Source organism: Sceloporus occidentalis, unplaced genomic scaffold (assembly GCF_023333645.1).
Source record: "Sceloporus occidentalis isolate IW3139 unplaced genomic scaffold, rSceOcc1.0.p SCAF_167, whole genome shotgun sequence".
In the NCBI taxonomy this organism is placed as follows: Eukaryota; Metazoa; Chordata; class Lepidosauria; order Squamata; family Phrynosomatidae; genus Sceloporus; species Sceloporus occidentalis.
Window position 1 is genome coordinate 218,353 of NW_028317147.1, and position 24,503 is coordinate 242,855.

The 24,503-nt window shown below is 39.4% G+C and overlaps 1 protein-coding gene across 1 annotated transcript; it reads left to right on the plus strand.

Annotated features, from left to right (window-relative positions):
* Nucleotides 1–1,231: 1,231 nt before the first annotated feature.
* On the plus strand, nt 1,232–23,920 carry LOC149279400 (transmembrane protein 192-like). Its single transcript, XM_089501221.1, has 6 exons — nt 1,232–1,258; nt 2,669–2,815; nt 6,372–6,630; nt 10,637–10,771; nt 23,027–23,129; nt 23,803–23,920. Exons 1-6 carry the CDS (start codon nt 1,232–1,234, stop codon nt 23,918–23,920), a joined length of 789 nt encoding a protein of 262 aa, XP_089357347.1.
* The last annotated feature ends 583 nt before the right edge of the window (nt 23,921–24,503 follow it).

Below are 24,503 nucleotides of genomic sequence, written 5' to 3' on the forward strand. Positions count from 1 at the left end.
ATTCCAAAGAGGAGATGGAGGCAGAATGACCAAATGACCACCTGAATTACGCATGCCCCAAAAGTAGCCTTTTACCAGCCAAACAATCTGACAAACCCATGCATGTGGGGTATCGCTGCACTCAGGAGATGTTGCTGAACACATATTGGGGTGTTGTTTGACAGTGACATATACCAGAACCTGTATATCTGTAACTAAAGTACAATTTGTGTGGAAAAAAAAATAAAAAAAATTACTATTACAAAGTTTGACAAAGTGTAGTTGTATAATTGGTGCATGGAAAGGGTTAAAATAACAGCATTTGGAATACCCTGGGGTGTCTAGTTTTCAAAAATATATGGTTTAAATGGGTTAAATTGAGTTAACCGGCTTCAAAGATGTTCCAAAGAGGAGATGGAGGCAGACTGACCAGATTTGTTAAAAAAGATTTGGAAATCATAAAATGCTGCTTGTACTTATTGCCCTATAACGTACAAAAAACAGCAAAAAAACATAAAAACATTGGGTATCTCTAAACTCAGGACAAGTAGTAGAATCTATTTAGCTAGTTTTTTTACTTGCTTTTTTAGGTGAGTAAAAGATTTTTCAAATAAAAGTCATAAAATGTCTTTTTTTTCAATTTTTCACCATGTTTTTTTTATTTTTTTTATAGTAAATAAGATGATACGATCAAAATAATGGTATCTGAAGAAAGCCCATCTTGTCCTGAAAAAAACAACATATAACTTATGTGGGTACACTAAATGGGTGAGGAGAAAATTACACCTGAACACAAGCACCACAAAAGTGTCAAAACAGCCTCGGTCCCACAGGGTAGAAAACGAAAAATGAGCCCGGTCCTTAAGGGGTTAAGACAAGTTGTTTTTTTTTTTTGTTTTTTTTGAGGAAATGCTCAGAAAAATTACGATTGTCTTATATTTGAGATCGTCTTCTAATCCAGACCTCAAATAGAGGTCTGACTACAAGACTAAGATCCAGATCCCCCCAGAGCGCTGCAGGGGACCTGGATCCTCCTCTCTGGCAGCCGGTGGAGGACTGCGCAATGCGTGCAGACAACCTCCGCTGCTGCTGGCACTTCTGCCGGGGCTTCTATGACGGAGCGCTGGCATCACATGACCTTCCGGTGCTCATTCATAGAAGGAGCAGCAGCAGCAGCAGCAGCGGAAGTTGTCTGCACGCATCGCACAGACCTTCACCGGCTGCCCCCACTACACACCAAGGAATATGAAGCATGGGGAACAAGTCTAGGGAAGCACTGGTAAGTCGGGGGAGGGTAAGAATGGCAAATGGGGGGGGGGTTAAAAGGAATGTCAGGGAGGCAATAGTATATAGGGGGTTAAAAGGCATATCAGGGAGGCAGAGTGGTATATGTGGGTGTATAAGGAATATCTGGGAGGCACAGTGGCACATAGGGGGGTATAAGGCATTTCTGGGGGGCAGATGCACATACCTGGGGGCAGGTGGGCAAATAAAAGGAAATAAAAACAAAAAAATATTTTATTAAATATAAAAATTAGTTTACAAGTGAATTAATATTTACTAGTAAAAATTTTTTTTTTTGTATAGGGTAGTCTTATATTCATGCTAAATTAATATTCAAATTTTGGGGGGGTCATCTTATAATCGAGCAAATATGGTACGCTCCTCCTTCTATTGTGTTGATTCTCTTTTACGTATCTAAGTATCATATACCCCCCTGTCACGTCTTTCTTCCAAGCTATTTAACCTTTCCTGGTATGTTTTTTTTTCTTTTTTTCTTTTCTGCAATCCATGAACCCTTTTCTGGATTCTCTTGAAAGTATCTATATCCTTCTGGATATAGGTCTCCTACATCCAAGGCATTGCTTCTTTCCACCAGGACAATGGCACCTATAAGTGCTGAAAATGAATGCACTTTGTGTTTTTGCATAAGCCTCTAGTTGTCCAGCATTTCATTTATTGTTCTTCACTACTGTATACAATACTCCGAGAGGTCTCACCAGTGCTCTGTACAACAACATAAGCACTTTTTGTACCGCTAATACCTCTCCATATACAACCAAGCATTCTGCTAGCATTGTCTGCCTACCTTGTGAAATAATGACCCCCAAATTTATTTCCTCAGATGTTCAGGTTAGGAATATATCAACTGATCAGCAGTAGTAATGATCAAAGTGAAGAGCCCAAACGCTTCTTACCACTTCTGGTAGAAATATAGATTAAAAATAACTCCTTATTTGCCCCAATCCAAAATTAAAAATGAAGTAAAAATAATGTTGTTTGTACTACATTTTGCTCCCTTATAAAAAATTTTTACAAAAAACCTATGCGTGGGGGATGTTCTTCTCAGGGGATGGGTTTTTTTTTAATCAGTGACACTTAATTTGTCTAACTCATCCTAAAATTTGACTTTCTTTTCTACTTTTATCATTTATTATAAAATATTATCACATTCAAAAATTATTTCAAGTCCATAGACTTGCTTTAGTTCCTTGTGACGCTTTGAGGCTGAATGCAGCATCGATGTGTCGCAAGGAGGCCATGTGGCAGATGTGATTGAGCCAGCCCATGGTCTCTGTTGTCCCTGTTACAAAAGGAGAAAATCATCACTTTTAAAATTAATACTATTTAATGCCATTGTCCTCTGTTTGCACTGTTTATAAGGAGTTTTTCATGTTCTTTTTCATAGAGTTCTGGAGAGCTGACGCAGAGTGCCGATGATGAGTGCTTCCTCGATGCTCCTCTTCTGCCCTCACAAAAGCTTCAGCCTGAAATTAGGCCAACATTTCACCCTGTCCCTACAGTCACTGTTGCCATTTTGCTAGCTTTTATACAGGTAAGCCATTCTTTTTATTACATTTTGATTAAGATTATTTTTAAAAGGCAATAATTACACTTTTCCTGTGCATGTATACATGTGACTCCTAATAATGTGACTCGGAAGTTAAAACAAAGTGTGTAGCTACAGCCAAATGGTACAAAAAGTATCCATTTCTAAATTCTAACAAGTTTGTTACATCTACTTTTTTTTATATGTTATAGGCAATAGACTATAGTGAATTATTTAAATAATTCTGGTAAATTTGGCGATCCATATGAAGCCATAGAAACGAGACAGGACCCCCATGAACTGGACAAAAACTAAGCAAAAAGCACATTTAATCTCTCCTTGTTCTCTCTCATGTTCTCTAAATGCTTCCCTACCATCTCAGCTGACCGCTTCCGCATCTTTTTTTTCTTCTTTATCTGTTTTCTGCATCTCAGCGGGAAAAAAAACAACGGGAACTTCCGCCAAAATGGTGATGTTTGCAGTAATGTCTTCTCCCAGAACCTCCAATGGGGGAAGAGGACGTCACCGCAAGCGCAACCATATTGAAGATTACTGCATCGTTGGCTACAGCCAATCACTTGCACGGATATAGTCAGATGACAGACAAAGTCCTTACTCCTTCACTCCTGGAGAGAGACTAGAACGCTAGGAAACAGTGATTTTTATTTTAACCTGAACCTAAGGGGTTACATTTTAATTGTTAAAGTATATATATCTTTTTAATTCTGGACAAATTAACAATTATAAACAATAAAAAAAAAATTATTAATTTTGGATAATTCGTATACATGTACAACTGAATAAATGTTTAACTTTGTCCCATACATACATACATACATACATATATGAATATCACTCTGGTCCTATAGTGTGTGTGAAAAAAAAAAAAAGCCTAAGGGGTTAATATATGAACTCCCTCTGTAAACTGCAAACACAGGAGGTAGGTTGATCTTCTTGCTGAGGGAACCATGCAGAGGAAATTCATGTCTGCAATAATAGATTATTTTATTGATCCTCCCCTTGAGCAAAGCAGATATCCACCAGAGGAAAATAGAAAGTGGAGGGTGAAACATCAGGCGCATTTCCCACTTAACGGCGCTTAATCCTAAACTTCCACTGAACATAAATATATTCCCCAGAGTCACATAATACAAAAGTTTCATAATCATTCCAATACATATGTTATAAGAATGCACTTGCTGGTAAACACACCTGTGTATATATAGCAATATAGGAAACATGCGTGATACACCCTATTTATCTAGCATCAAAATACAAGGTTATCTATGCGCCATCTTGTGGTCAGAAATATACTGCAGGTGACATAACTAAATACCCAAGTATTTTTTAACCCTATACAAATAATATATAATTGCCAGCTCATAGAATACAATATAGCATTGCCTGCTGTAAACTTTCTAACGTTTTGGGTGTCTATTCGGTGGTTAATCACATCCCCTGTAAGATGAGCATTAAAAAAACAAATAGGTGTATGATGGCATGTGGTAAGTGTAAGATTAAAAGTACTTCTGTTTATAAAAAAGTTAGCCTACGCAGAATAAACATGGTGTTATGCTAGTTGGGATATAAGAATGTTTTTGGCTATAAGGTGGCAACTACATACTGTATATTCTGTAGGGGTAAAAAATATTTATTTTGTTACCTGCAGTGTATTTACTGAAATACCCTTGGATTTTTGATGCTAGACAAATTACATTGCATTCCTTTATATAGCGCCAGCAGATCCCATAATGCTGTTAGAACAGAGTCAGTAGAATTATTTAAAATCACAAACAATAACAAACTGGTACAAGAGGTGAAGTGAGTCCTGCTCGTGTGAGTTTATAATATAGTCTGGTATCATGCATATTTCTCGTTGTTTCATATTGCTAAAAACGTGCACTGATTATTGAATCCATGAATTTGCTATCTATATGAAAATAATTTGATTTATATTGGATGGGTTTTAAATGTTTTCTTTGGGTTTTAATTATGATGTCACTCTTGGCCGTGTGATTCTTGTCAACATCTTTGTTTGAATTATGATGTCACTTTTGGCCATGTGATTCTTGTCAATGCATTTTCCAACAGGTGCATTCTTATAACAGGTGTATGTAAATTATTTAATTTATGTCAAGTGACTCCATTGAATATATTTATGTTCATTGGGTGTTTGGGGTTAATGTGCCAATGATTAAGCGCTGTTATGTGAGAAAAGCACATCTCCAATTTTGTACTGATCAAGAGATGATCTTCCTTTGGTAAACTGATTCGCTGCTGAGACGCTGCAGATTTCTTCCGATCCGGACACGGAGTAGGGTGATGTTGCTCTTTGGATGTTACGTTTTTCTAACATAATAACCTTTGTTACGTTTTGAAATGGATACTTGTGATGGTTATCTACAGCCCTGCTATAAATGTAGCATCTATTGTTGAAATAAATATTAAGAAAGTTTCAGACTATTTGTATTATATAATATATATATATATATATATATATATATATATATATATCACACAAAAGTGAGTAAATATTTTATTATATCTTTTCATGTGACAACACTGAAGAAATAACACTCTGCTACAATGTAAAGTAGTGAGTGTACAGCCTGTATAATTTACTGTCCCTCAAAATAACTCAACACATAGCCATTAATGTCTAAACCTTGGCAACAAAAGTGAGTACACCCCTAAGTGGAAATGTCCGAATTGTGACTCGTTAGTGTTAGAAGGTCTCGGGTATGTATGGGGAGCAGGTGTGTTAAATTTGGTGTTATCGCTCTCACATTCTCATACTGGTCACTGGAAGTTCAACATCTCACCTCATGACAAAGAAAACTCTGAGGATCTGAAAAAAAGAATTGTTGCTCTACATAAAGATGGCCTAGGCTATAAGAAGATTGCCAAGACCCTGAAACTGAGCTGCAGCACGGTGGGCAAGAACATACAGTGGTTTCACAGGACAGGTTGCACTGAGAACAGGCCCCGCCACGGTCGACCAAAGAAGTTGAGTGCACGTGCTCAGTGTCATATCCAGAGGTGGTCTTTGGGAAATAGACATATGAGTGCTGCCAGCAATGCTGCAGAGGTTAAAGGGGTGGGGGGGTCAGCCTGTCAGTGCTCAGACCATACACTGCAACATATTGGTCTGCATTGCCGTCGTCCCAGAAGGAAGCTTCTAAAGATGATGCACAAGAAAGCCTGCAAACAGTTTCAAACATTTCATAAATGTACAGAGGAGCTTTTAGGTTCTAATATTTTTGGTTTATTTTATTTGGTGATGTAGATATGGAGGAATGGAGAAAATATGCTAATTTCATTTGGACCCAATAAGATTTAAGGAGATGGGGAAGCTCTTATTTATCGAGCACATATGGCACACTTACAAACGGAATCTTACTCTGTCTTAAAGATCGTCTGTCAGAATGTGAAGATTTTGGTAGAAAACATGATCTATTTACTATCAGCGGTAGCTAAGCTTTGATCCCACTTTATCATAATGCAGCCTAGTTTCAATATTTCTCTTTCATATTAAGCTCATAATCTGTTTTCTTCCTCCTAGTTGGCATTCGTAACTCTGGTGGTCGTCTCCGCTTACTTTTGTTCGTATGCTGGGGATGAAGTAAAATGCAAGCCGTACATTCAGCCTTTTAAACTGAATACTATTGTGGTCATTGCCAAAGTTCTCCTGTGGATACTCCATGTGTTGAACGAGAGGTTTGTTCAGTATCACCACTACAAAATCCGAAACCGCGGCTACCTTAATGTCTATCGGTCCACCCGGCATCTCAAAAGTCTTTCTTTAATGATTCACTCAACAGGTGAGACATTTGCCGTTGCTGCGTGAATAATGTTCATAATGTGGAATTTGTGGGGTTTAGGATAATGTTAACAGATTTCTGTTTGATGTGGATACCGTAATTTGTCCAGAAAAAAGTAATGAAAGCCCAAAAGTTTTGTGTATCCCAGTGATTTCTTCATGTAGCCACAAGGTGTAGCTGTAGCTTCATACATGGCGTTTTAGCACTCGCTTATATCCTTATTGTTACATCAGGAAAAATGGGCAGACTACATGGGCCGAATGGTTCCTTTCCTCTTTCAAATTCTATGTTTAGAAGAGCTTGGCTGGCCCTCTATAATTAATAAGACCTCTCCAAATTCTGCTCACCCATTAAATAATGCATCATACAGGATCAAGTCAGCCCTTTTTGCTGTAGAAACCTACCCTACGTGATAAATAAATAGTGAAATGAGGGTGTTAAAACCACAACTATCCCTTAAGTGAATAAACCCTTTCTTACAGATGCACAAGTGGGAGGAAATATCTCATGTCAGCCATCTTGGTCTGCATTATAACAGGCAGAGGCGTATCTACTGAAAATAGCGCCTATGGCAAGCACTGAAATTGCGCCCCTGTCCAAATAAAAACCCATTTACTAGCCCCTGCTGCATATATATATATATATATATATATATATATATATATATATATATATATATATTAGTCCCTGCTGCCGATAGCGGGTATAGATCAACACGCAAACCCAGATCAATTGAAATTCACTTGTGATCTCAGCACTGAAGGTATATATCAAATAAACAGAATCAGACATACAAGTCCTGTATTTGCAGGTATACAATAATAATATATGAAACGTAGCATCGCAGGTATAGATCAACTGAATAAGACATATTAACCCTGTATTTGCAGGTACACATAAATAATGTATGGAAACATAGCATAGCAGATATGGATCTACAGCATAACACAAAGATGCAGGTAAAGATCAATTGGAATTCACATAAAAACACGGCATTAAAGGTATATTTAAAACCCCCTAAATTACAGGCATAGATCACAGGTTGCACCCCAAAGCCAGCCCTGGCGTCCACACTGCCGACATAGAACCTGGCCAGCACCCAGATTACACACATAAGATTTGCCATCTTTGTCCCCAAATAGCCCACCACAAGTCAACTTTGTCCCCAAACAGTCCGGCCAGTGCCATCTTTGTCCCATATACACCCTGCCTGTGCCATCTCGGTCCCCAAGGCTCAAACCTCCTGCTAGTGCCATCTTTGCCCTTCCACAATTATACATCTATGATACACACAAACACTTTTACAGTCACTCACTAATTCACACTTTAATTCAGAGAACTCATCCACACATTAACTCATGCTCTCCCTCATTCAGACAATTCATCCACACATTAACTCATGCTCTCCCTCATTCAGACAATACATTCACATATTAACTCATGCTCGCCCTCATTCAGACAACTCATCCACACATTAACTCATGCTCTCTCTCATTCACTCAATGCATCCACACATTAATGCACACTCTTTACTTATATCTACCCCCCTCCCTCATCACTTTTTAACCCACCCCCCTTCCTTACCACTTTTTAACTCCCTCCCTCCCTCCATTACCACTTTTTAACCCCCTCCCTCCCTTACCACTTTTTAACCCCCTCCCTCCCTCCCTCCCTCACCACTTTTTAACCCCCTCCCTCCCCCTCTCACCTTGAAGTCCAGCGACGGGAGCACGATGTTGCTGTCTTCCTGCACCGCTCGCTGGTGCCCGCTGCTTCACTGCTGAGCGCCGTAATATGACGTCATATTTCGGCGCCCAGCAATGAAGCAGCGGGCACCAGCGAGCGGCTTTTAAACACTGATGCGGAGGAGATAGAGGGGCGCCTAGCAACCGCTCGGCGCCCCTCTATCTCCTCCGCATCAGTGTTTAAAAGCCGCTCGCTGGTGCCGGCATTTCAATGCCGGCACCGGGATGGGGGTAGAGGGCTCGTGGAGGAGAATGAGGGGCGCCGAGCGGTTGCTAGACGCCCCTCTCTCTCCTCCGCATCAAAAAAAAATAAAAAATGCCGGTGAGCGGCATTTAAAAGCCGCTCACCGGCGCCCCCCTTGAGATGGCGCCCATGGCACGTGCCATGGCTGCCATACCCTATATACGCCTCTGATAACAGGATATGTGGCCCTTAAACCTTTGGTAGACTAACATTTTTACTGATGGGATCACCAGTGGCTGAAAAACTATTCTTTTTGTTTGTGTTTATTTAATTCATTTTTTGTCCTACATTTCTCTTTAATTTTTAATGAAAGCCCCATTGCACAGTCGTCGGAATGAAGGTACCTGGAAGACTTGTGTCTATAACCTGGACCTCCTTTTGTTCATGTGTGTCTTCTTTGAAGTGGCAGTGGTGCAAATGATGAATACAAATGGAAATAAAGTAATTGTCGCTTCCAACGCTGGGTGTAATCTATCAGCTTCACAAATGTATAGTTTTGTTAATTTAGTTTCATTTAGTTTGCTCATAAAAACTTAGTTTGTGCCAATTCCGCACATTGAGATGAAATAACCCCCAATATGTTTAATATGATTTATTTGGTACATTTGCTTCTATACTTTTGCAAACATCTCAAGTGTGCCTGTCGAGGAGACGGATCCCTTTAATTGCTTCCTGTATCCCTCTGTCTTTTTTTTCTTTTCTTTTCTTTGCTTTCTAGGAGCTCAGAATGTTTGCTGGGTATAAGTGTGTATCACAGTGTTCTTCACAATGTATGAATGCATCAGAAAATGGGTTTAAAATGTGTACATAAAATATTATATTTGGGTCCATTCACTAAAGGGAGAGTTGAGACGAGAATTTGCAGGAGACCCGTGGTATCAGCTCTTTGATGTTGGTGTTCATTTTGAAGATCTGACACTGCGGAGTTTAACCAGCAACAAGGCTTGAGCTGGCTCTGAATAATGCAAATTAATGGGGGAGAAGACTTTTGAAGAAACCTCACTGATTTAATATGCATTTATACAGGACAAACCAAGTGTCCTGTATAAGGAAAGATCCATGGGGTTGGACCGTCATGTAACTACAGCTCAAACCTCAGTAGTTTCCTCTGACGTTTTCTTCCCTGGACATGTTGAGAGGGATGCCATCACAATATGTGTAATGTCCGGTTTATTTTTATAGGAAGCACCAATCACCTTTTATGCAGAAAAAAAACAAGCAATTGGGACCTGCATAGACAGCTGCTTCCCTGACCACCATTTATCCTGACTTGCTTGCATTGTAATTACATTTCCCGTCAAAGTAACTTCCAAGCATGGTTGAATTTTTTTGGCTGCTTGGTTAGTCTCCAATCCTAAATAAATGGTGATGTTTTCTTTTTCTTACGTTCAGAGCATTTGCTTGCATGATAAAACCAGGGTTATTTTAGTAATGGGCAAACCCCCCCCCCCCCCCCACTCCGGCAGCCACCTTAAAAGGAAATGGAATACTGATGCAATCTCAGAATGGTTTCTTCAGATTATAAAACATGCAGCGTCTGGAGAATGAAGAGATATTTCTTTATACCCTGTCATATGTTATGACCAAGAGTTATTCTATTTAGTTACAGGTATTTTAAGGTGAAAATCTTACATGACAACAAAAAACAAACTTTTTTCCATGAAAAGTTGCTCGTTTTATGAGTTCATACTATACTTAAGGGGAGGTAGGTAAGTGGAACAGCTTCCCTGCAGAAGCAGTAGAGGCTAATCCAGTAAAAATTCATGGGATAGACATGCGGCTATTCTGAATACAAGTTCAGTTCTTGCAGCAGGAAAACTGGACAGACTTGGTGGCCTGAGTGGTTCTTATCTTTGGTCAAATTCTATGTTTTTAGGTGCTTCAAAGGTTTTTTTTTTATTTTTTATTTTTTTTCTCCATTATACTTTTGATATGCTTAATGGGGTGGGGGGTTTATTTTCCTATCCCAGAAACCTTGGTTTGACAACAATCTGTGCCCTTTGTTCCATTCTCTTAGGCAATGCAGCTATACTTGTGATAATCTCTGCACAGGACTCCTTTAAAAGCAGTGCTCACCTGTATCTCCATTTAATTCTGAGTGTCCTGATACTGGAGTTGATCCTATCTCTGGCCTGTCTTCTTATGTATGCAGGTGAGAAGTACCATCATTACCCTGCTGGGGAACTTACTAACCTACAATAGATGTTTTCTTTCTTCTATTTCTTTACAATGTGTCACAATACCAGAGAGCGGATTTTACTGCTCTTACAAATGTATGGGTTTTTTTTTCTTAGCCTCAACAATAATAATTGGCAATCTTTAAAGTTTTAGAAAAGAAAAACAGGAAATGTTAACAATTGAAAGTACATCATTAAAGTTACATTGTTTGCCTGGAACTCAAAATACCCAGAAGCATGCAAAGGAGGAATTCTCCAGGAATGCCAATCACCTTTAGAATTCTCCCTTTTCCCTTTGAAGTAATGCAGCGTCGAGATATGCCCTGCTAGGCAACTTACAAAAAAAGATATTCGAAAAATCTTCCATATTAACGTTGTAGCTGCTGGTGTTCAGTTTCTTTCACTTTTTTGGGGTGTGGGTTTCCTTTTGTTCTTTCTACTCTGTTCTACTGAAACAATGTACTTTTTTTCCCCAGTGGGTTTTATCTGCTAGGAAGGTCAGACCATTCTTTGCAATCCATGGAATGAGAAGTGTTTCCTCCCTTGTGACCCTGTTTGCCTTTGATGTTCTGTTTGCCCTCTCGATGGTGTTATCTGTACAGACCAAGCTTTCTTGCCCTTTTCTCTTATTACCTGCATATTATGTGTCCCTCAGGCTTATTTAAGTGGCCCAGAAGCAAGTTCTCCGAAACGTGATGACAGATGCCCTACAATGATTGTACTGCTCATGTAATCATATCACTGTCACCCTCTCGTTTCATTTATGAACGTGTTCCTATACTTGAGACCTTAAAAAAAGGGCTAGCTACTGGCTTCCGTTTTATGGGTTCATAAAAGTGACTCTATTACTAAAATTAGATACACTGGGTTTCAAGAGTCTATTTAAGGAATTGAATGTTTAAAAGTTTGGAACCAAATGTTGATTGTCAAGGGTCCTTGGGAGCCTGTTTTGTGAGGTTGTGGAAGACAGCTTCTGTTTCCACAGGGCGGTCCTGAGACTTAGCACGTCAACATGTAGGACTTGACACTTCACTTCATGTAATGCCAGGGTTCTAGTTTCACAGGTCTAATGCTGTTTTCCTTAAATGGGAAGATGTCAGGGTTTTAATTTGTCACCTTCACTTTCTTGCCATTTACTGATATACTGTGTTACTCTGCAACAATAATATGCTTCTCTAAATGTTTGCAGAAGAAACACTTTAAACAAGAAAAAAGGTTTTACTTTAAGGCTTAAATATATTTTTAATATGATGAGTATGAACACGGTTTGCTCAGTCTCTTAGAATTGCAAGGACTGCAGGTAAGTCAGTGGAAACATAAAAAGAGCCCCTTGCAGTTCAGATGTATCATCCGATTATTTTTTTTCCTTGCTGGAAGCCAATTGAACCTATAACTTAAAACATTTGTGAATCCAAAGTCTCATTAACAACAACAGCAAACCATAAACCCAATTGAATTATTAAACTGATTAATTTGTCTGCATTAAAGATTTAACTTGCTTACGATTTTTTTAATGTCTTGCTCGTTTTGAAAGAGGAATGCAAGGTTTGTATGCTTACAGACTATGCTGACAAATAGTCATAAACAGGCTTGTTTATGACTGCGTAGCTTGGTGATATATTAATGGAAGTTCAGTTGCACAATTCAGTGGGATAACAGGAGAGGATACAGATCATCAGCGGCGTAACCAGAGTTATGGTCACCCAGGGCAGAATAAAATGTTGCGCCCCTCCCATGTACCACTCCCTCATCCACCCTGTCCCTGTCCATCTGATTGTAAGGCTACAGCCTGACACCCATATATACACCTAAACATACACACATGCCTGCCCACACTTGCCTTTGCAGCACCCCTTTCTTACATGCACTTGAGACATATATATATATATATATATATATCGTATTTTCTCGATTATAAGACGAGGTTTTTTTCAGAGCAAATGCTCTGAAAAATACCCCTCGTCTTCTAATCGGGGTCGTCTTCTAATCAGACCTCAAATAGAGGTCTGATTATGAGACTAAGATCCAGATCCCCCGCACCGCTGCAGGGGACCTGGATCCTCCTGTCTCCCCCCCCCCACTTAGCACCCCCCCCACACACACACTTACCGGTGCTTCCTGCTGTATTGCCGGGGCAGCGGGTTGATGTCTACGCGATCCGCGTAGACAACGTCCGCTGCAGCCGGAAGGAGGTGTGGCTAGCAGCGGGGGTTGTCTGCGTCCGTCGTGCATACCTTCCCCGACTGTCAGAGATCAGAGTTCCCTGCACCGGTGCGGGGAACTCTGATCTCTGACAGCCGGGGAAGGTATGCGCGACGGACGCAGACAAACCCCCGCTGCCAACTCCACCTCCTTCCGACTGCAGCGGAAGGAGACGTCAACCCGCTGCCCCGGCAATACAGCAGGAAATTGGAAGCACCGGTAAGTGTGTGTGTGTGTGCGTGTGTGTTAAATGGGGGCATAGGGCATTTCTGGAGTGCCTTATACCCCTATATGCCACTCTGGCACTTAGGGGGTTAAAAGGCATATTATGGGGCAGAGTGGCATATAGGGAGGTATAAGGCATTTCAGGAGGCAGAGTGGCGTTAAGGGGGCATTTAATAGAGCACTCTGCCTCCTGAAATGCCTTATACCTCCCTATATGCCACTCTGCCCCAAAATATGCCTTTTAACCCCCTAAATGCCAGAGTGGCATATAGGGGTATAAGGCATTTCTGGAGGCAGAGTGCTCTATACAAGGCCTTTAAACTCCCTATATGCCACTGTGCCCCATGATATGCCTTTTGACCCCCCTATGTGCCACTCTGCCTCCAGAAATGCCTTATACCCCTATATGCCACTCTGGCATTTAGAGGGTTAAAAGGCATATTATGGGGAAGAGTGGCATATAGGGAGGTTTAAGGCATTCAGGAGGCAGAGTGGCGGATAGAGGGTTAAAAAGGCATTTCTGGAGGCAGAGTGGCATTAAGGGGGTTAAAAGGCATTTCACAGAGCACTCTGCCTCCAGAAATGCCTTATGCCCCCATTTAACACTCCCCCGCCCCCCCCCCCCCAAACTTACCAGTGCTTCTGACTTCCCTGTCATGTAGCCGGGGCAGCGTGTAGATCCCACGCGCTTACGCTGCAGCCGGAAGGAGGCGTGGCTAGCAGCGGGGGTTGTCTGCGTCCATCGCGCAGACCTTTCCTGACTACCCCCGCTGCTAGCCACTCCTCCTTCCTGCTGCAGCGGAAGTTGTCTACGCGAATCGCGTAGACATCTACACGCTGCCCCAGCTACACACCGGGGACTCAGAAGTACCGGTAAGTGGGGCGGGGTGGGGGGAGAGACAGGAGGATCCAGGTCCCAGATCCTCCGCAGCTGTAGGGATCTTAGTCGTCTCATAGTCAGACCTATTTGAGGTCTGATTATAAGACGACACCGATTATAAGACGAGGGGTATTTTTCAGAGCATTTGCTCTGAAAAAAACCTCGTCTTATAATCGAGCAAATACGGTATATATTTTAATACAAGGGCTTGTGCAGAACTCTTTTCATATAAGGTATACAAGTTTACAGGAGTTTCCCTGTTTTGAGGATGAGATCCTTATACATACCACAATATTCATAAGATTATGTAATTTGTGGAAAGTGTGGTTGGATTCTTTTGTGTTATAATACAGTGGACATACTGACTCTTATCAGTATACATATGCACACTGAGTCTGATAACAGTATACACTCACATACACTAGCCTCTCTCATGGTGGAGACCTTCCACATGCTGCCTATCTTATGCCATCCTGAATAAGTCACCCTATGCTTTCCTGCTTCCTACTATACCACACCCTTGCAATAAAGCGTAGGGTGCTGGATTCACGGTTGTAGCCCTGGACAGTTTTTACCCCTTGTCCCGCAAAGCCCTTGGCCTAAAAAGTGGTTTTCTAGACACCATGGTGACCTGGCACCTGGGGTTTGTCAAGCCCTGGGTTGTATGGTGTTGTAGGAACAACCCTCCTGCCACCAAGGTTATACACTTTCAGAAGTTCCTTCAAAGATAAGGAAAATTATGTAATTGGTCTTTCTGACTCCGAAACCTAAGAAAAAGATAGTCAAGTCATCTTTGCAAACTTGTTCAAGACTGTCTTACAGTTTTTGCAAATTATTTCTTTTCTAGCCTGTTGAGTCAATTAGGATGAAAGGATATTTCCACAGACTAGATCAAAACACTTTAGTCAAGCTTTGTAAAGTCTAGTGGGGATAGAACAAGAGTGTTTCAATCAAACTTTTCACAAAATCTTGGTTAAACATCCTTGTAAATTATTAAGGGCTCTAAAGTGTATTTTAGGCTAGATAATATTAATTTTGTTTTCCTTATAATCAGCTTGCTTAGAACCTGGGGATTTGCCAAAGGTAGTTTACTTGGGGCTCTTCCTCTTCTAGACGAGAGGCTTCGTGAAGAGGCGGAGCCAGCTGCATATAGAGCACCACCTCAGATAGGCAGTTGCAGTGAAGTGGGTGCACTTTGGGCGTGGCCAAATGCTACACCCTTGCGTGGAAGAAAAATAAGCTGACATGGGGAAAGAAGTCTACAACCCAGAGAGTTCCCAGGTATTCTAATCCACTTCAACCAAATTTGTGGAATAATTTACTTGGAAAAGGGATTGTTGAGATTCTCGCTTTCACGACATACACACAAAAAAATATATATTATACATATATTGTGATCTGCACACTTCATAACATTACACGAGATGACCAAACATATGTAGACACCTGACCATCATGCCAATATCAGTTTGTTGGACATCTCGTTCTAAAATCTATAGGCATTTAGTATAGAGTTACCCCCAACCCTTTGCGGCTACACTTCTGGGAAGGCTTTCCACAACATTTCTGTATGTGTCTGTGGGAATTTGTGCCCATTCAGCCAAAAGAGCATTTAAGAATGCAGGCATTGATGTTGAACTAGAAGACATGGCTTGTAATCTGTGTTCCAATTCATTCCAAAGGTGTTCAAAAGTCAGGACTCAAGTTCCCCCACAAAAAGCTTGTCAAACAATGAGCTTTGCGCCCAGGGGCACAGTCCTGCTGTTACAGGAAAGGGCGCTCCCTAAACCGGTGCCACCAAGTTGGAAGCATGCCGTTTTCTAAAGGTCTTAGTTCCAGTGAGAGCTAATGTTAATTCTACAGCATACACTAGCCCTAATCCTGAAAAACATCCCCAGACAATTATCCCTCCTCCACCCAACATTACAGTAGGCTCTGTGCAATCCGGTAGGCATGATTCATCACCCAAGAGAACGTGTTTTCACTGCTTCAGAGCTGATGTGCTTTACACCAATGGAACTCTGTTGAGTGATGCTACGGAGGACAGGCACTGTTCCATCGCGACTCACTTAAGCAGTGTGCCGGCCCACCCTGTGAATGTGCGTGGTGTACCGCTTTTGTGGTTGAGCTGATGTTACTCCTCGATGGTTCCACTTTACAATAGTACACTGGGGCATACCTAGCAGTGCAGAAATTTTACCAATTGACTTGTGACGAAGGTAGCATCCTACGACAATGCCATGTTTTAAGTCACTGTCTCTCCAATACGACCCAATCTACTGGCAATGTTTTTGTCTATGATCTGCTTGATCTTATACGCCTGTTAACAATGGGTATAGTGGAAACACGAACTTAGTATTTGGGAGGGGAGTCCACGTACTTTTGGTCATATATTGTATATTTATAAAGTGGTAGGATTTCAGTGACTTGCTACAAATTGAAAACAAGTTGGCCTTTTGACCATTTTGTTTGAGAGCAGTGCACTGGGTCTGCTGAAATAGCATCCTTTATCTTTTGTCTTCATCCTTTTGATAATCTTTTGTGAGTGCAGCAATTTTCTTCTTCAGCACAGTGGTACATGTTGAATCCTCTTAAAAGAGAATAAAGGCAAAGAACAATAACTACTATTTTGTCTTAAATTATATATTTATATAATGTATAGGTTTTTTTATATACACCTTATTGGCAATGTTACCCTAAGGTATAAAGAGGCAGCACAGAAATGTAGTCAATAGATGAAAGACGTTATCCCATCTAAAGATGTAAATACTGGAACAGAAAAATATTCTCAGGTGTGAGGTTTATCAATATGTGCAGACTTTTGGATATGATGTAATTGGTAAAAAGCAGCCATTACTGCAGGTTTTGTAACCGTTATACTTCCTTTTAGGTGCTGCATTCAAATGTGCTAAATGTTTATATTTTCACCTGCTTTGCAAATTTAGTCTTACGAAAGGCTAGTAAAAATGGTGGATTATGACACTTTTTATATATGCAAAATATATTTCACCATCAACAAAGTGAGAATAAGATTTGCAAATGTGTAAGTGAGCTTTGGAAGCAAAACTGCGTCTAAAGTTTAGCTATGTTTTCATGAAACTTTCCCTTTTATTTTTTTCCTCTCCCATCACAGGTCAGGGAGAAGCAGAGCCCTGGGATGGTATTATACCATGGTTTTACTACAAGCGAGCACTGATGCTGAATCTCGTGGGGTGTTCCAAACTGTGTGGCTCAAGTTGGGAGCCCTGCTTGCCCCTGCGTAAAAGAGATCATAGTTGACTTGAACATACATTATTCACTGATTCAAAAATGTGTGAAGTGCCCACTCATGCTTGTTGTCATTTGAAAGCAGCAAGACACCACACCAAGGCCATAATCCCCCCCTGTTAATGTCAAATGTAAGTCCTGCAGGCTAGTCACTCAGAGTGTATGAGAATGCTATGTGTATTTGTTTACCAAGGGGAACAAACGTCACTAATTTTCAACATTTAGATTTTCCTACCCTAGCCTTATTTTGGTAAAAGGGATTCTGCCAGTATAATGTGAATTTTCAGTGGAAGAATGAGAACATAAAAATAGAAACAATAGAATTTAATGGCATATAAGGACATATAACAGTTTGTCCCACCTAGACTTCCCAATTGTTACTGGAAAACCACCTATACGGTCCTTGGTCTTCCATTCAGGCTAAAAGTTTCTCTCGCAGTACTTACCTCTATTACTTCAACCGGTAGGTTGTTCTACTTATCTACTATCTTCCGGTGAAGTAAAGCTTCCTAACATTACAGCCTGACACCTTAGTTTTAGGTTATGACCCCTTGTCCTAACGTTTCTCCTCCATTTTGAAAAATAAATCCCTTGTCTACTTTGTTAAATCCCATTATATATTTAAACGTTTCTATCGCAATCCCTCTCTGACTATAGATTGAGATCCTTTACTCTTTTATGATAGAAATATATAAATCTTTGTGTGTGTGAACTCTATTTAACATGACTATATCTTCTGGATATGGGGTCTAGGTGAGATCTGACCAGCCATAAGTACTTCCTTTCTGCTAGTAATGTGTCTAGCTATACAACATAATGCAAATGCATAGATGGAATCAGTTAAAGGGAACACCCAGCTATCCTATGCATTACGGCACACATGATAGCTGGAGTGTCCCTTTTTACGGCGTCGTATTAAGAAATGCCTCACTGTGCTTCCTGCTGGCCAGCAGCCTGGCTACTCTGTTGTCTTTTCACATGTACAAATTAACTTTAAGGTACTCAACATAATAAAAGTAAATTGTCCCAACTGCCCCCATTTTTTAACACTGCTCTCAATTCTCTAGAGCACAGTTTAAAATTGTGGCTTTTTGGGGCTTTTTTTTATTCTCCTTGTACAGTAACGGCTGATAAAGACAACAAGTGGTACTTGGAAACTCTGGCTTTTTGGGTCACCTTTTTGTTTTCAAAATGTCCCTAATATGTAGCATGGCAGGCACAGTATGTTCACTTGTAATGTAAAAATTCATTAGGGACGTAATATATAACCTTCATGTTTAGCATCGATGTGAACTTTTTTTCCTCCCTAATTATCATAACTTATCTTTCGTATGTTTATTACCCTTTATTTTTATTTTTTTTGCCTAATGTTTTTTTTTTTTGTCCCCCTCCCCCACGTTTTCCTTGAATCTCCATGATTTTACTCATTATGAACTTGTGTCTATATTATTTGACTTGTAAAGGTTTTAGTTTGTTGTTTTGCAACTGAAAACCAAGTCAAAAGATTTTTCATTTTATTCCGTGTAATCCCTGACATCAAAGAGTTATAGCTCTTTTATTTTGGTTTTGTGTCCTCACATCCTCGGTGCAGATGTCATTGTGTCTTTTCTTCTGTGGCCCTGGTACCTTTCCTCCTTCTACATTTAATTTGGATAAACAGCCCACTAAGTAGTTGTTGGCTTTTGTGATTTTTATGGTGTTTGAAGTACAGCCTCCCTTTTTTTTTTTTTTTTTTTTTTTTAGATTTGCCTTGCTTGGTGCTAATATGCATTTAAAACCTGATTCTTCACACCTGCTTCAGATAGGAATACCTTCCTCAAGTGTAGGTTATGTATGTAGGCCCAAGCTGTTCTGCAATGTAAGGATTAAACATAGAATTAAAGAAAAAAACATCTAACAGAGATGACTTGTATCCCCTTCGCTGTCCGACAGAACGCATTGATCAATGTGGACACTTCTGATTCTGATCTGAATTGTTCTATGTCCTGAAAGCATGGATTTAGAGATTTGTTTTTGTTTAAGATATCCCTTTTGTAAACTTCTTTTGTTCTTGTGTGTCCACTTTAATTTATATATACTTACACACACATTTGTGTCTATAGCAACATTGATTACACATTGGCAAGTGCACCACTGGTCTTTTGAGAAATATGATAGCGTTTCTATAATTCTCATTCATAAATGCTGCTGTTTCCATGCTTACTGGTTAAGGGAAGTTCACTTCTTTCTAGCACCAAGCAAGAATGGGCAGACTAGATAGGCCTGATGGTTCTTATCTGCTCTCAAATTTGTGTGTTTCTTTTGAGTCTGTTGGTGTGGAAGTTTTTGACTAGCTAGGGCGTTGGAGGATTTGAGCCTTTTCACTCATGACCTCCTGAGTATAGTACAGTAAGAAGACCAGATAGGAAGTGTTAAGGCGTATAAAGGGTGTATTCCCTAATCCAGGAGACAATTATGCTGGATCAGATCAATGCTTCTTGCAAGAGAAGCTCCCCACCGTTGGGCCTTCATATTTCAAAATGAAGTCATTTCAATTGGCCATATCACCTGAAAACTACCTGTTCAATGAATAGACCAAGATGGTAAGCTTGCGAGCAGGGCTTTATTTATCGCTATATAAATAAAGGATAACAATAATACATCACTGAGTGAAATAATAAGTTGTCTTTCCAGAATCCTTGTCAAAACGATTGCTGTTTTTATTACAGTAACTGTAATGATATGTAAACTTTGTTTTTAAAACCATTGCCATTATAGTATAAAAGTGTCTTGCAATAAATTGGTCGTCTTTTACCAATGGCATGACAGTGAGCACCCAATTTTGTCTCATCTCTTAGAGACTTCTTTCAGCTTCTTCGTGAATGGGCTAATAGAAAGTCATCCACCTGTTCTTACTCTGCACTGCACCGGGCTTATAATTACCCCTTCTGCTCAAAGCAGAATGCATTAGGCACGTGGCACATGATGACAGGTGTTAACAGCTTGTAGCTGCGGTGCACGTTACTACACCCATTTAAGCTGTCACAGATAGCTCCTCATAGTTTTAGGTTTTCACATAGCCCATTGATTAAAGGAACATTCCCGACCTTGTATGCACTTTCATTCCTATGATGTTGTTATCTTCTCTTATAATTAACGTTTGCTTCTCCAAGATTCATTAGGTTCATCTCTATATATTTTGTTTTGTTTCTAGACCCCTCAGCTGCTTAGCAGAAGATATGTTCAATTGAAAAAAGATCATATTCTATCCGTAACTCTATCCTGTTAAAGATTGTGCAGAAAGCTTTAAGCATCCGCTTTGCGTGTATGAAATATCCTGTTTAAATCTGGATTAGACTGCAATGCTTTTGGAAATTTTAGTGTTTAACTACTTTAAATGAATAAAAGATAACGGACCCCTTAGAGATAACATGCTAGAGATCTCAGTGTTTTGCCCTTTTCACTTTTCTTGCTTATCTTGTATTTAAAATGTAACTGGTTAATCACATGTGGACATGTTCAAAAATATTGTCTGTTTAAAGTGTGCTATGGTTGGATTAAGATAATATTATTCCACACAGTCCAAGTAAATCTCATCCAATCACTTGGGGATTATCTATTCACGTAAGGTGTCAATTGTTTGTAAATGTACTTTCTTTATACTGTTTATTATATTTGTTTCTTTATATTGAAGTCTTCTAACTACATTGCTTTGGATGGCGGAGGCTTTCTCACATAATACTGTATGGTGTGTCCTGTACACTTTATAGTGTGCCATGTGTAAACGTCATTATTGACACTTATTGGAATGTCGGCTAATTCGGCTTCACAAATAACATTTTCTAATTAAAGGGATTGTGCTTTTATTATTACCACCAAATGAACAGCTTCCCAAACGCATGTGGCTTTGTCCTGGTTTATGGCTGCGTTTGGTTTGTTTTCATTTTCTTCCTTGAATGGCTCTGAAGTACCCTGCCATCCTGCTCTAAAACGCAATGTTGAATGAAGGAGGTTGGGATGGACCACCAACAACCTATCTGATGGTGGCCTGTCTGATTACTTTACAACCCGCTGTTTGATATTCGTGTGCTTCTGTGGGGTACCATTGTGGCTGGAATTGGTAAAGCCATATACTCTGTCCTTAAGCTAGCAGGTGGTCTTTAGAAATAAAAGAGGGAGAACCTTGCCTTTTGTATGCAGTGGGACAATAGTACAATTTAATGGGGGCGTTGTGTATGGGCAGCTATATAGTTGTGTGATCGCTTGGAAGACTAGGACAACCAATAATATGGATATTTTCATAGATTGTTTTTTTTGTTTACTGCAATATCTGCTTTTTTTCTATTGGGAAAATACCAATGCAAAGTATTTAAATTAAAAAATCAGAGGAGAAAAAATATTTAATTGGGACCATCTAATCTAGAGCTACAGGCTCTGAGGACAGTACGTTGCCTGGCAATAATTAACTAATTAAATGTTTATCGGCTAAATCCTAGCTAGTTCTAAAAGTCCGCAAGCAATAGCCACTTCAGTCCCTGCTTGCCTACCCTTAAGAGAGAACTAAACGCTTCCTCTGCTATTTTGGTTGCACGGCCATATGGCCCTTTTTTTTTTTTCCCCCCACATTTTTTTACAGTTCCTAACCCTACTTAAGACACACTTGTTAAATACTTACATGGTTTAATAATCTTTTATTTAATCCCAGTAAAATAGTGTTGGTGAGTCTATAAAACAAACATATCTGTATGATTTGGTGCAGTAAACATGATATAAATGCCCCAGTTAACAACTATCTGTTATGTTTTAGTGCAGAGGATTAAGACTATGATTTTATTTCACACATGTCCTTTGCAGATGAAATTTGCCACTTTTGAATGTAGCTTCTACACATTCACTACACAATGCATTAGTGGCCAGCCCTGCAACTTTCTGCTGCTAGAAGCACTGAGCTGGCCCTGAATAATGCATACTTCAGTTAGGGTGGTTACTTTCAACAAGTGCACTTTATATTAGGCCAATCAAAGACTTCTAGTTGGACAAGCTTACTGGAGTTGGCCCTTCATTATACGTTGTGAAGTTATTGTGTTGAAAGTGACGCCATACAGCAATGTTTCTGTTTAATGAATAAACCCCTTTCAACAATCTGTTTTTATAGTTTATTTGAAATGCATATAAATGGGGCAGGACCTGCGTTAGACTTGGAAATAGCAAGGTGCTACTCGCCCAGGATTTAAGTCCCTAAAAGTACAGCTAAACTTCCCTCCATGGCATGATTTTACAGACATTTAATTTCTTTATTTCACTCTCCTAAAATTGCTAGTGCACTACATTCACTACAGAGACACGTCTTGAGTAGGTTGCCTGTCTTCTGAAATTCAACAGCGTTGCAGCCATTGTGCCTGACTTTCCTACAGGCTGTCGACCATTATCGGAGTTTATGTATAAAAAGTCGTAATGTCAAAAATGGAGCAATCATCGGAGACGCTCCACTGTGTCTAACGCTTTGGTTTTTGTAGACTGGTGGCCATAAGAAACCTGCTCTTTCGTAACTCGTGATCACATGTAGCACTCATGCATGATTCACATAATGACTTAAATGTTTTGGTTTTATTTCTTAGGCATAAGGTCATAAGTCCAAAAACCTAATCAAATTTTTTTTTATTTTTTTTTTTTTTAGTGAAAATATATAGATTCAACAGCAGTATGCCTCGGCCAGATATCATTGAAGAGGAGAAGATTCATGCATATCAAAGTCATTTAAATCCAGAAATTGGATTCAGGTAACAATCTGGAAATATGTAATAATGGCATCACCCCCCCACACACACCAAAACATGCTTCATTTTCATGACGCTCCAGTGCTCCATGCAGCCCCACCAATAAAAGAATACATATTAAATCACTATTTTGATATATTATTTTTTGATGGTCAGTGCCCGTGGCATGTATGTTCTCTGTTGCTAGTTGCCTCCATAACCTAGATGTTGGTTTTTAATCAGTCGCTTAGTAGATCAGCCACCCTTCAAAATTGCTCTGAATCTAAACAGCCCAGCCAACTTGCACTCTTTATTAGACTTCTCCTTGATGTTCTTAAAAGTTGTTAGAATTCTGCAGAAGTAAAAAAGGAAAACCATAAGTCAAGAGTTGTGTGGTGTTCTTCCAACATGCTGTCTTGTTAACTGCTCATTTTTATTAGCACTTGCATACATTTTTTATTTTTTTTAGTAATTAGTTACAAAGCTATTTTAGGATCTAAAGGGAATACTGTAAATTTTCTATTACCAGTTTATCTAGAAGGGATGTTTTAGACAATTGATTATGTTCTAGGTGATGTGTGAAATGCAGCATGATGAAGATATTTTCCAACGATTTTTGGATAGCAAGGTAGACGTATTTGCATAATAGTGATTTAAAAAAAAAAATACTGAACTACCTTTTTTTTTCTTTTTACAGGGAAGGGACTAGCTTGGAAGAAGTAGTTGAAAAACAGGGAGATACTATTGAGTATCTGCAGCGTCACAATGCTGTACTGAGTAAGCAGTTACTTGCTCTGACGTCACATCAAAGTTAGGATGTGGAATACGGTCACGTGCCATACTTGTTGACTGATGAAGCTCTGCACTTTACAAAATGTTGGTAACAGTTCATTCTGTTTCGATAATCTACTTCCAATAATGAATAACTAGCCTTTGGATGACTTACATATATATATATATATATATATATATATATATATATATATATATATATATATATATATATAATTTAAAAAAGAATGTCCTCTGATTAAAAAAAGAAATCCTTAATAAAAATGATTTGGTGTAGACTTTTTCTGGTAATATCTCCAGATATTTATACGAAGATTTCAGGATGATTTTTTTTTTTGAGTATACAGCGATCTGAGTTTAGTTTCCACATGTAAATGTAAATGGAGCACCGCAAAATTTAACCTATTTTCATTGGGCAAAAAATGTCATGCTGATTTTTCAAATTGTCTACTAAACCATTTTAAGACATCCTGTATCATATATTTTTTATCTATTTTTATTCACTAAATTAGCGTACCTAAAGCTTTTAAAGCCAGTGTATATATTTTATTTTAAATCTAGGTAAAAATCTGAGATATATTGTTCATGGACCATAGATATACTTAA

What these genes read in the sequence shown, in the direction of transcription:
- LOC149279400 (XM_089501221.1), top strand. Translation starts at nt 1,232, where the DNA reads ATGGGGAACAAGTCTAGGGAAGCACTG. An exon ending in TTTTGCTAGCTTTTATACAG is followed by an intron (nt 2,816 to 6,371) that starts GTAAGCCATTCT and finishes TCTTCCTCCTAG; the next exon opens with TTGGCATTCGTAACTCTGGT. An exon ending in AATCCAGAAATTGGATTCAG is followed by an intron (nt 23,130 to 23,802) that starts GTAACAATCTGG and finishes TTCTTTTTACAG; the next exon opens with GGAAGGGACTAGCTTGGAAG.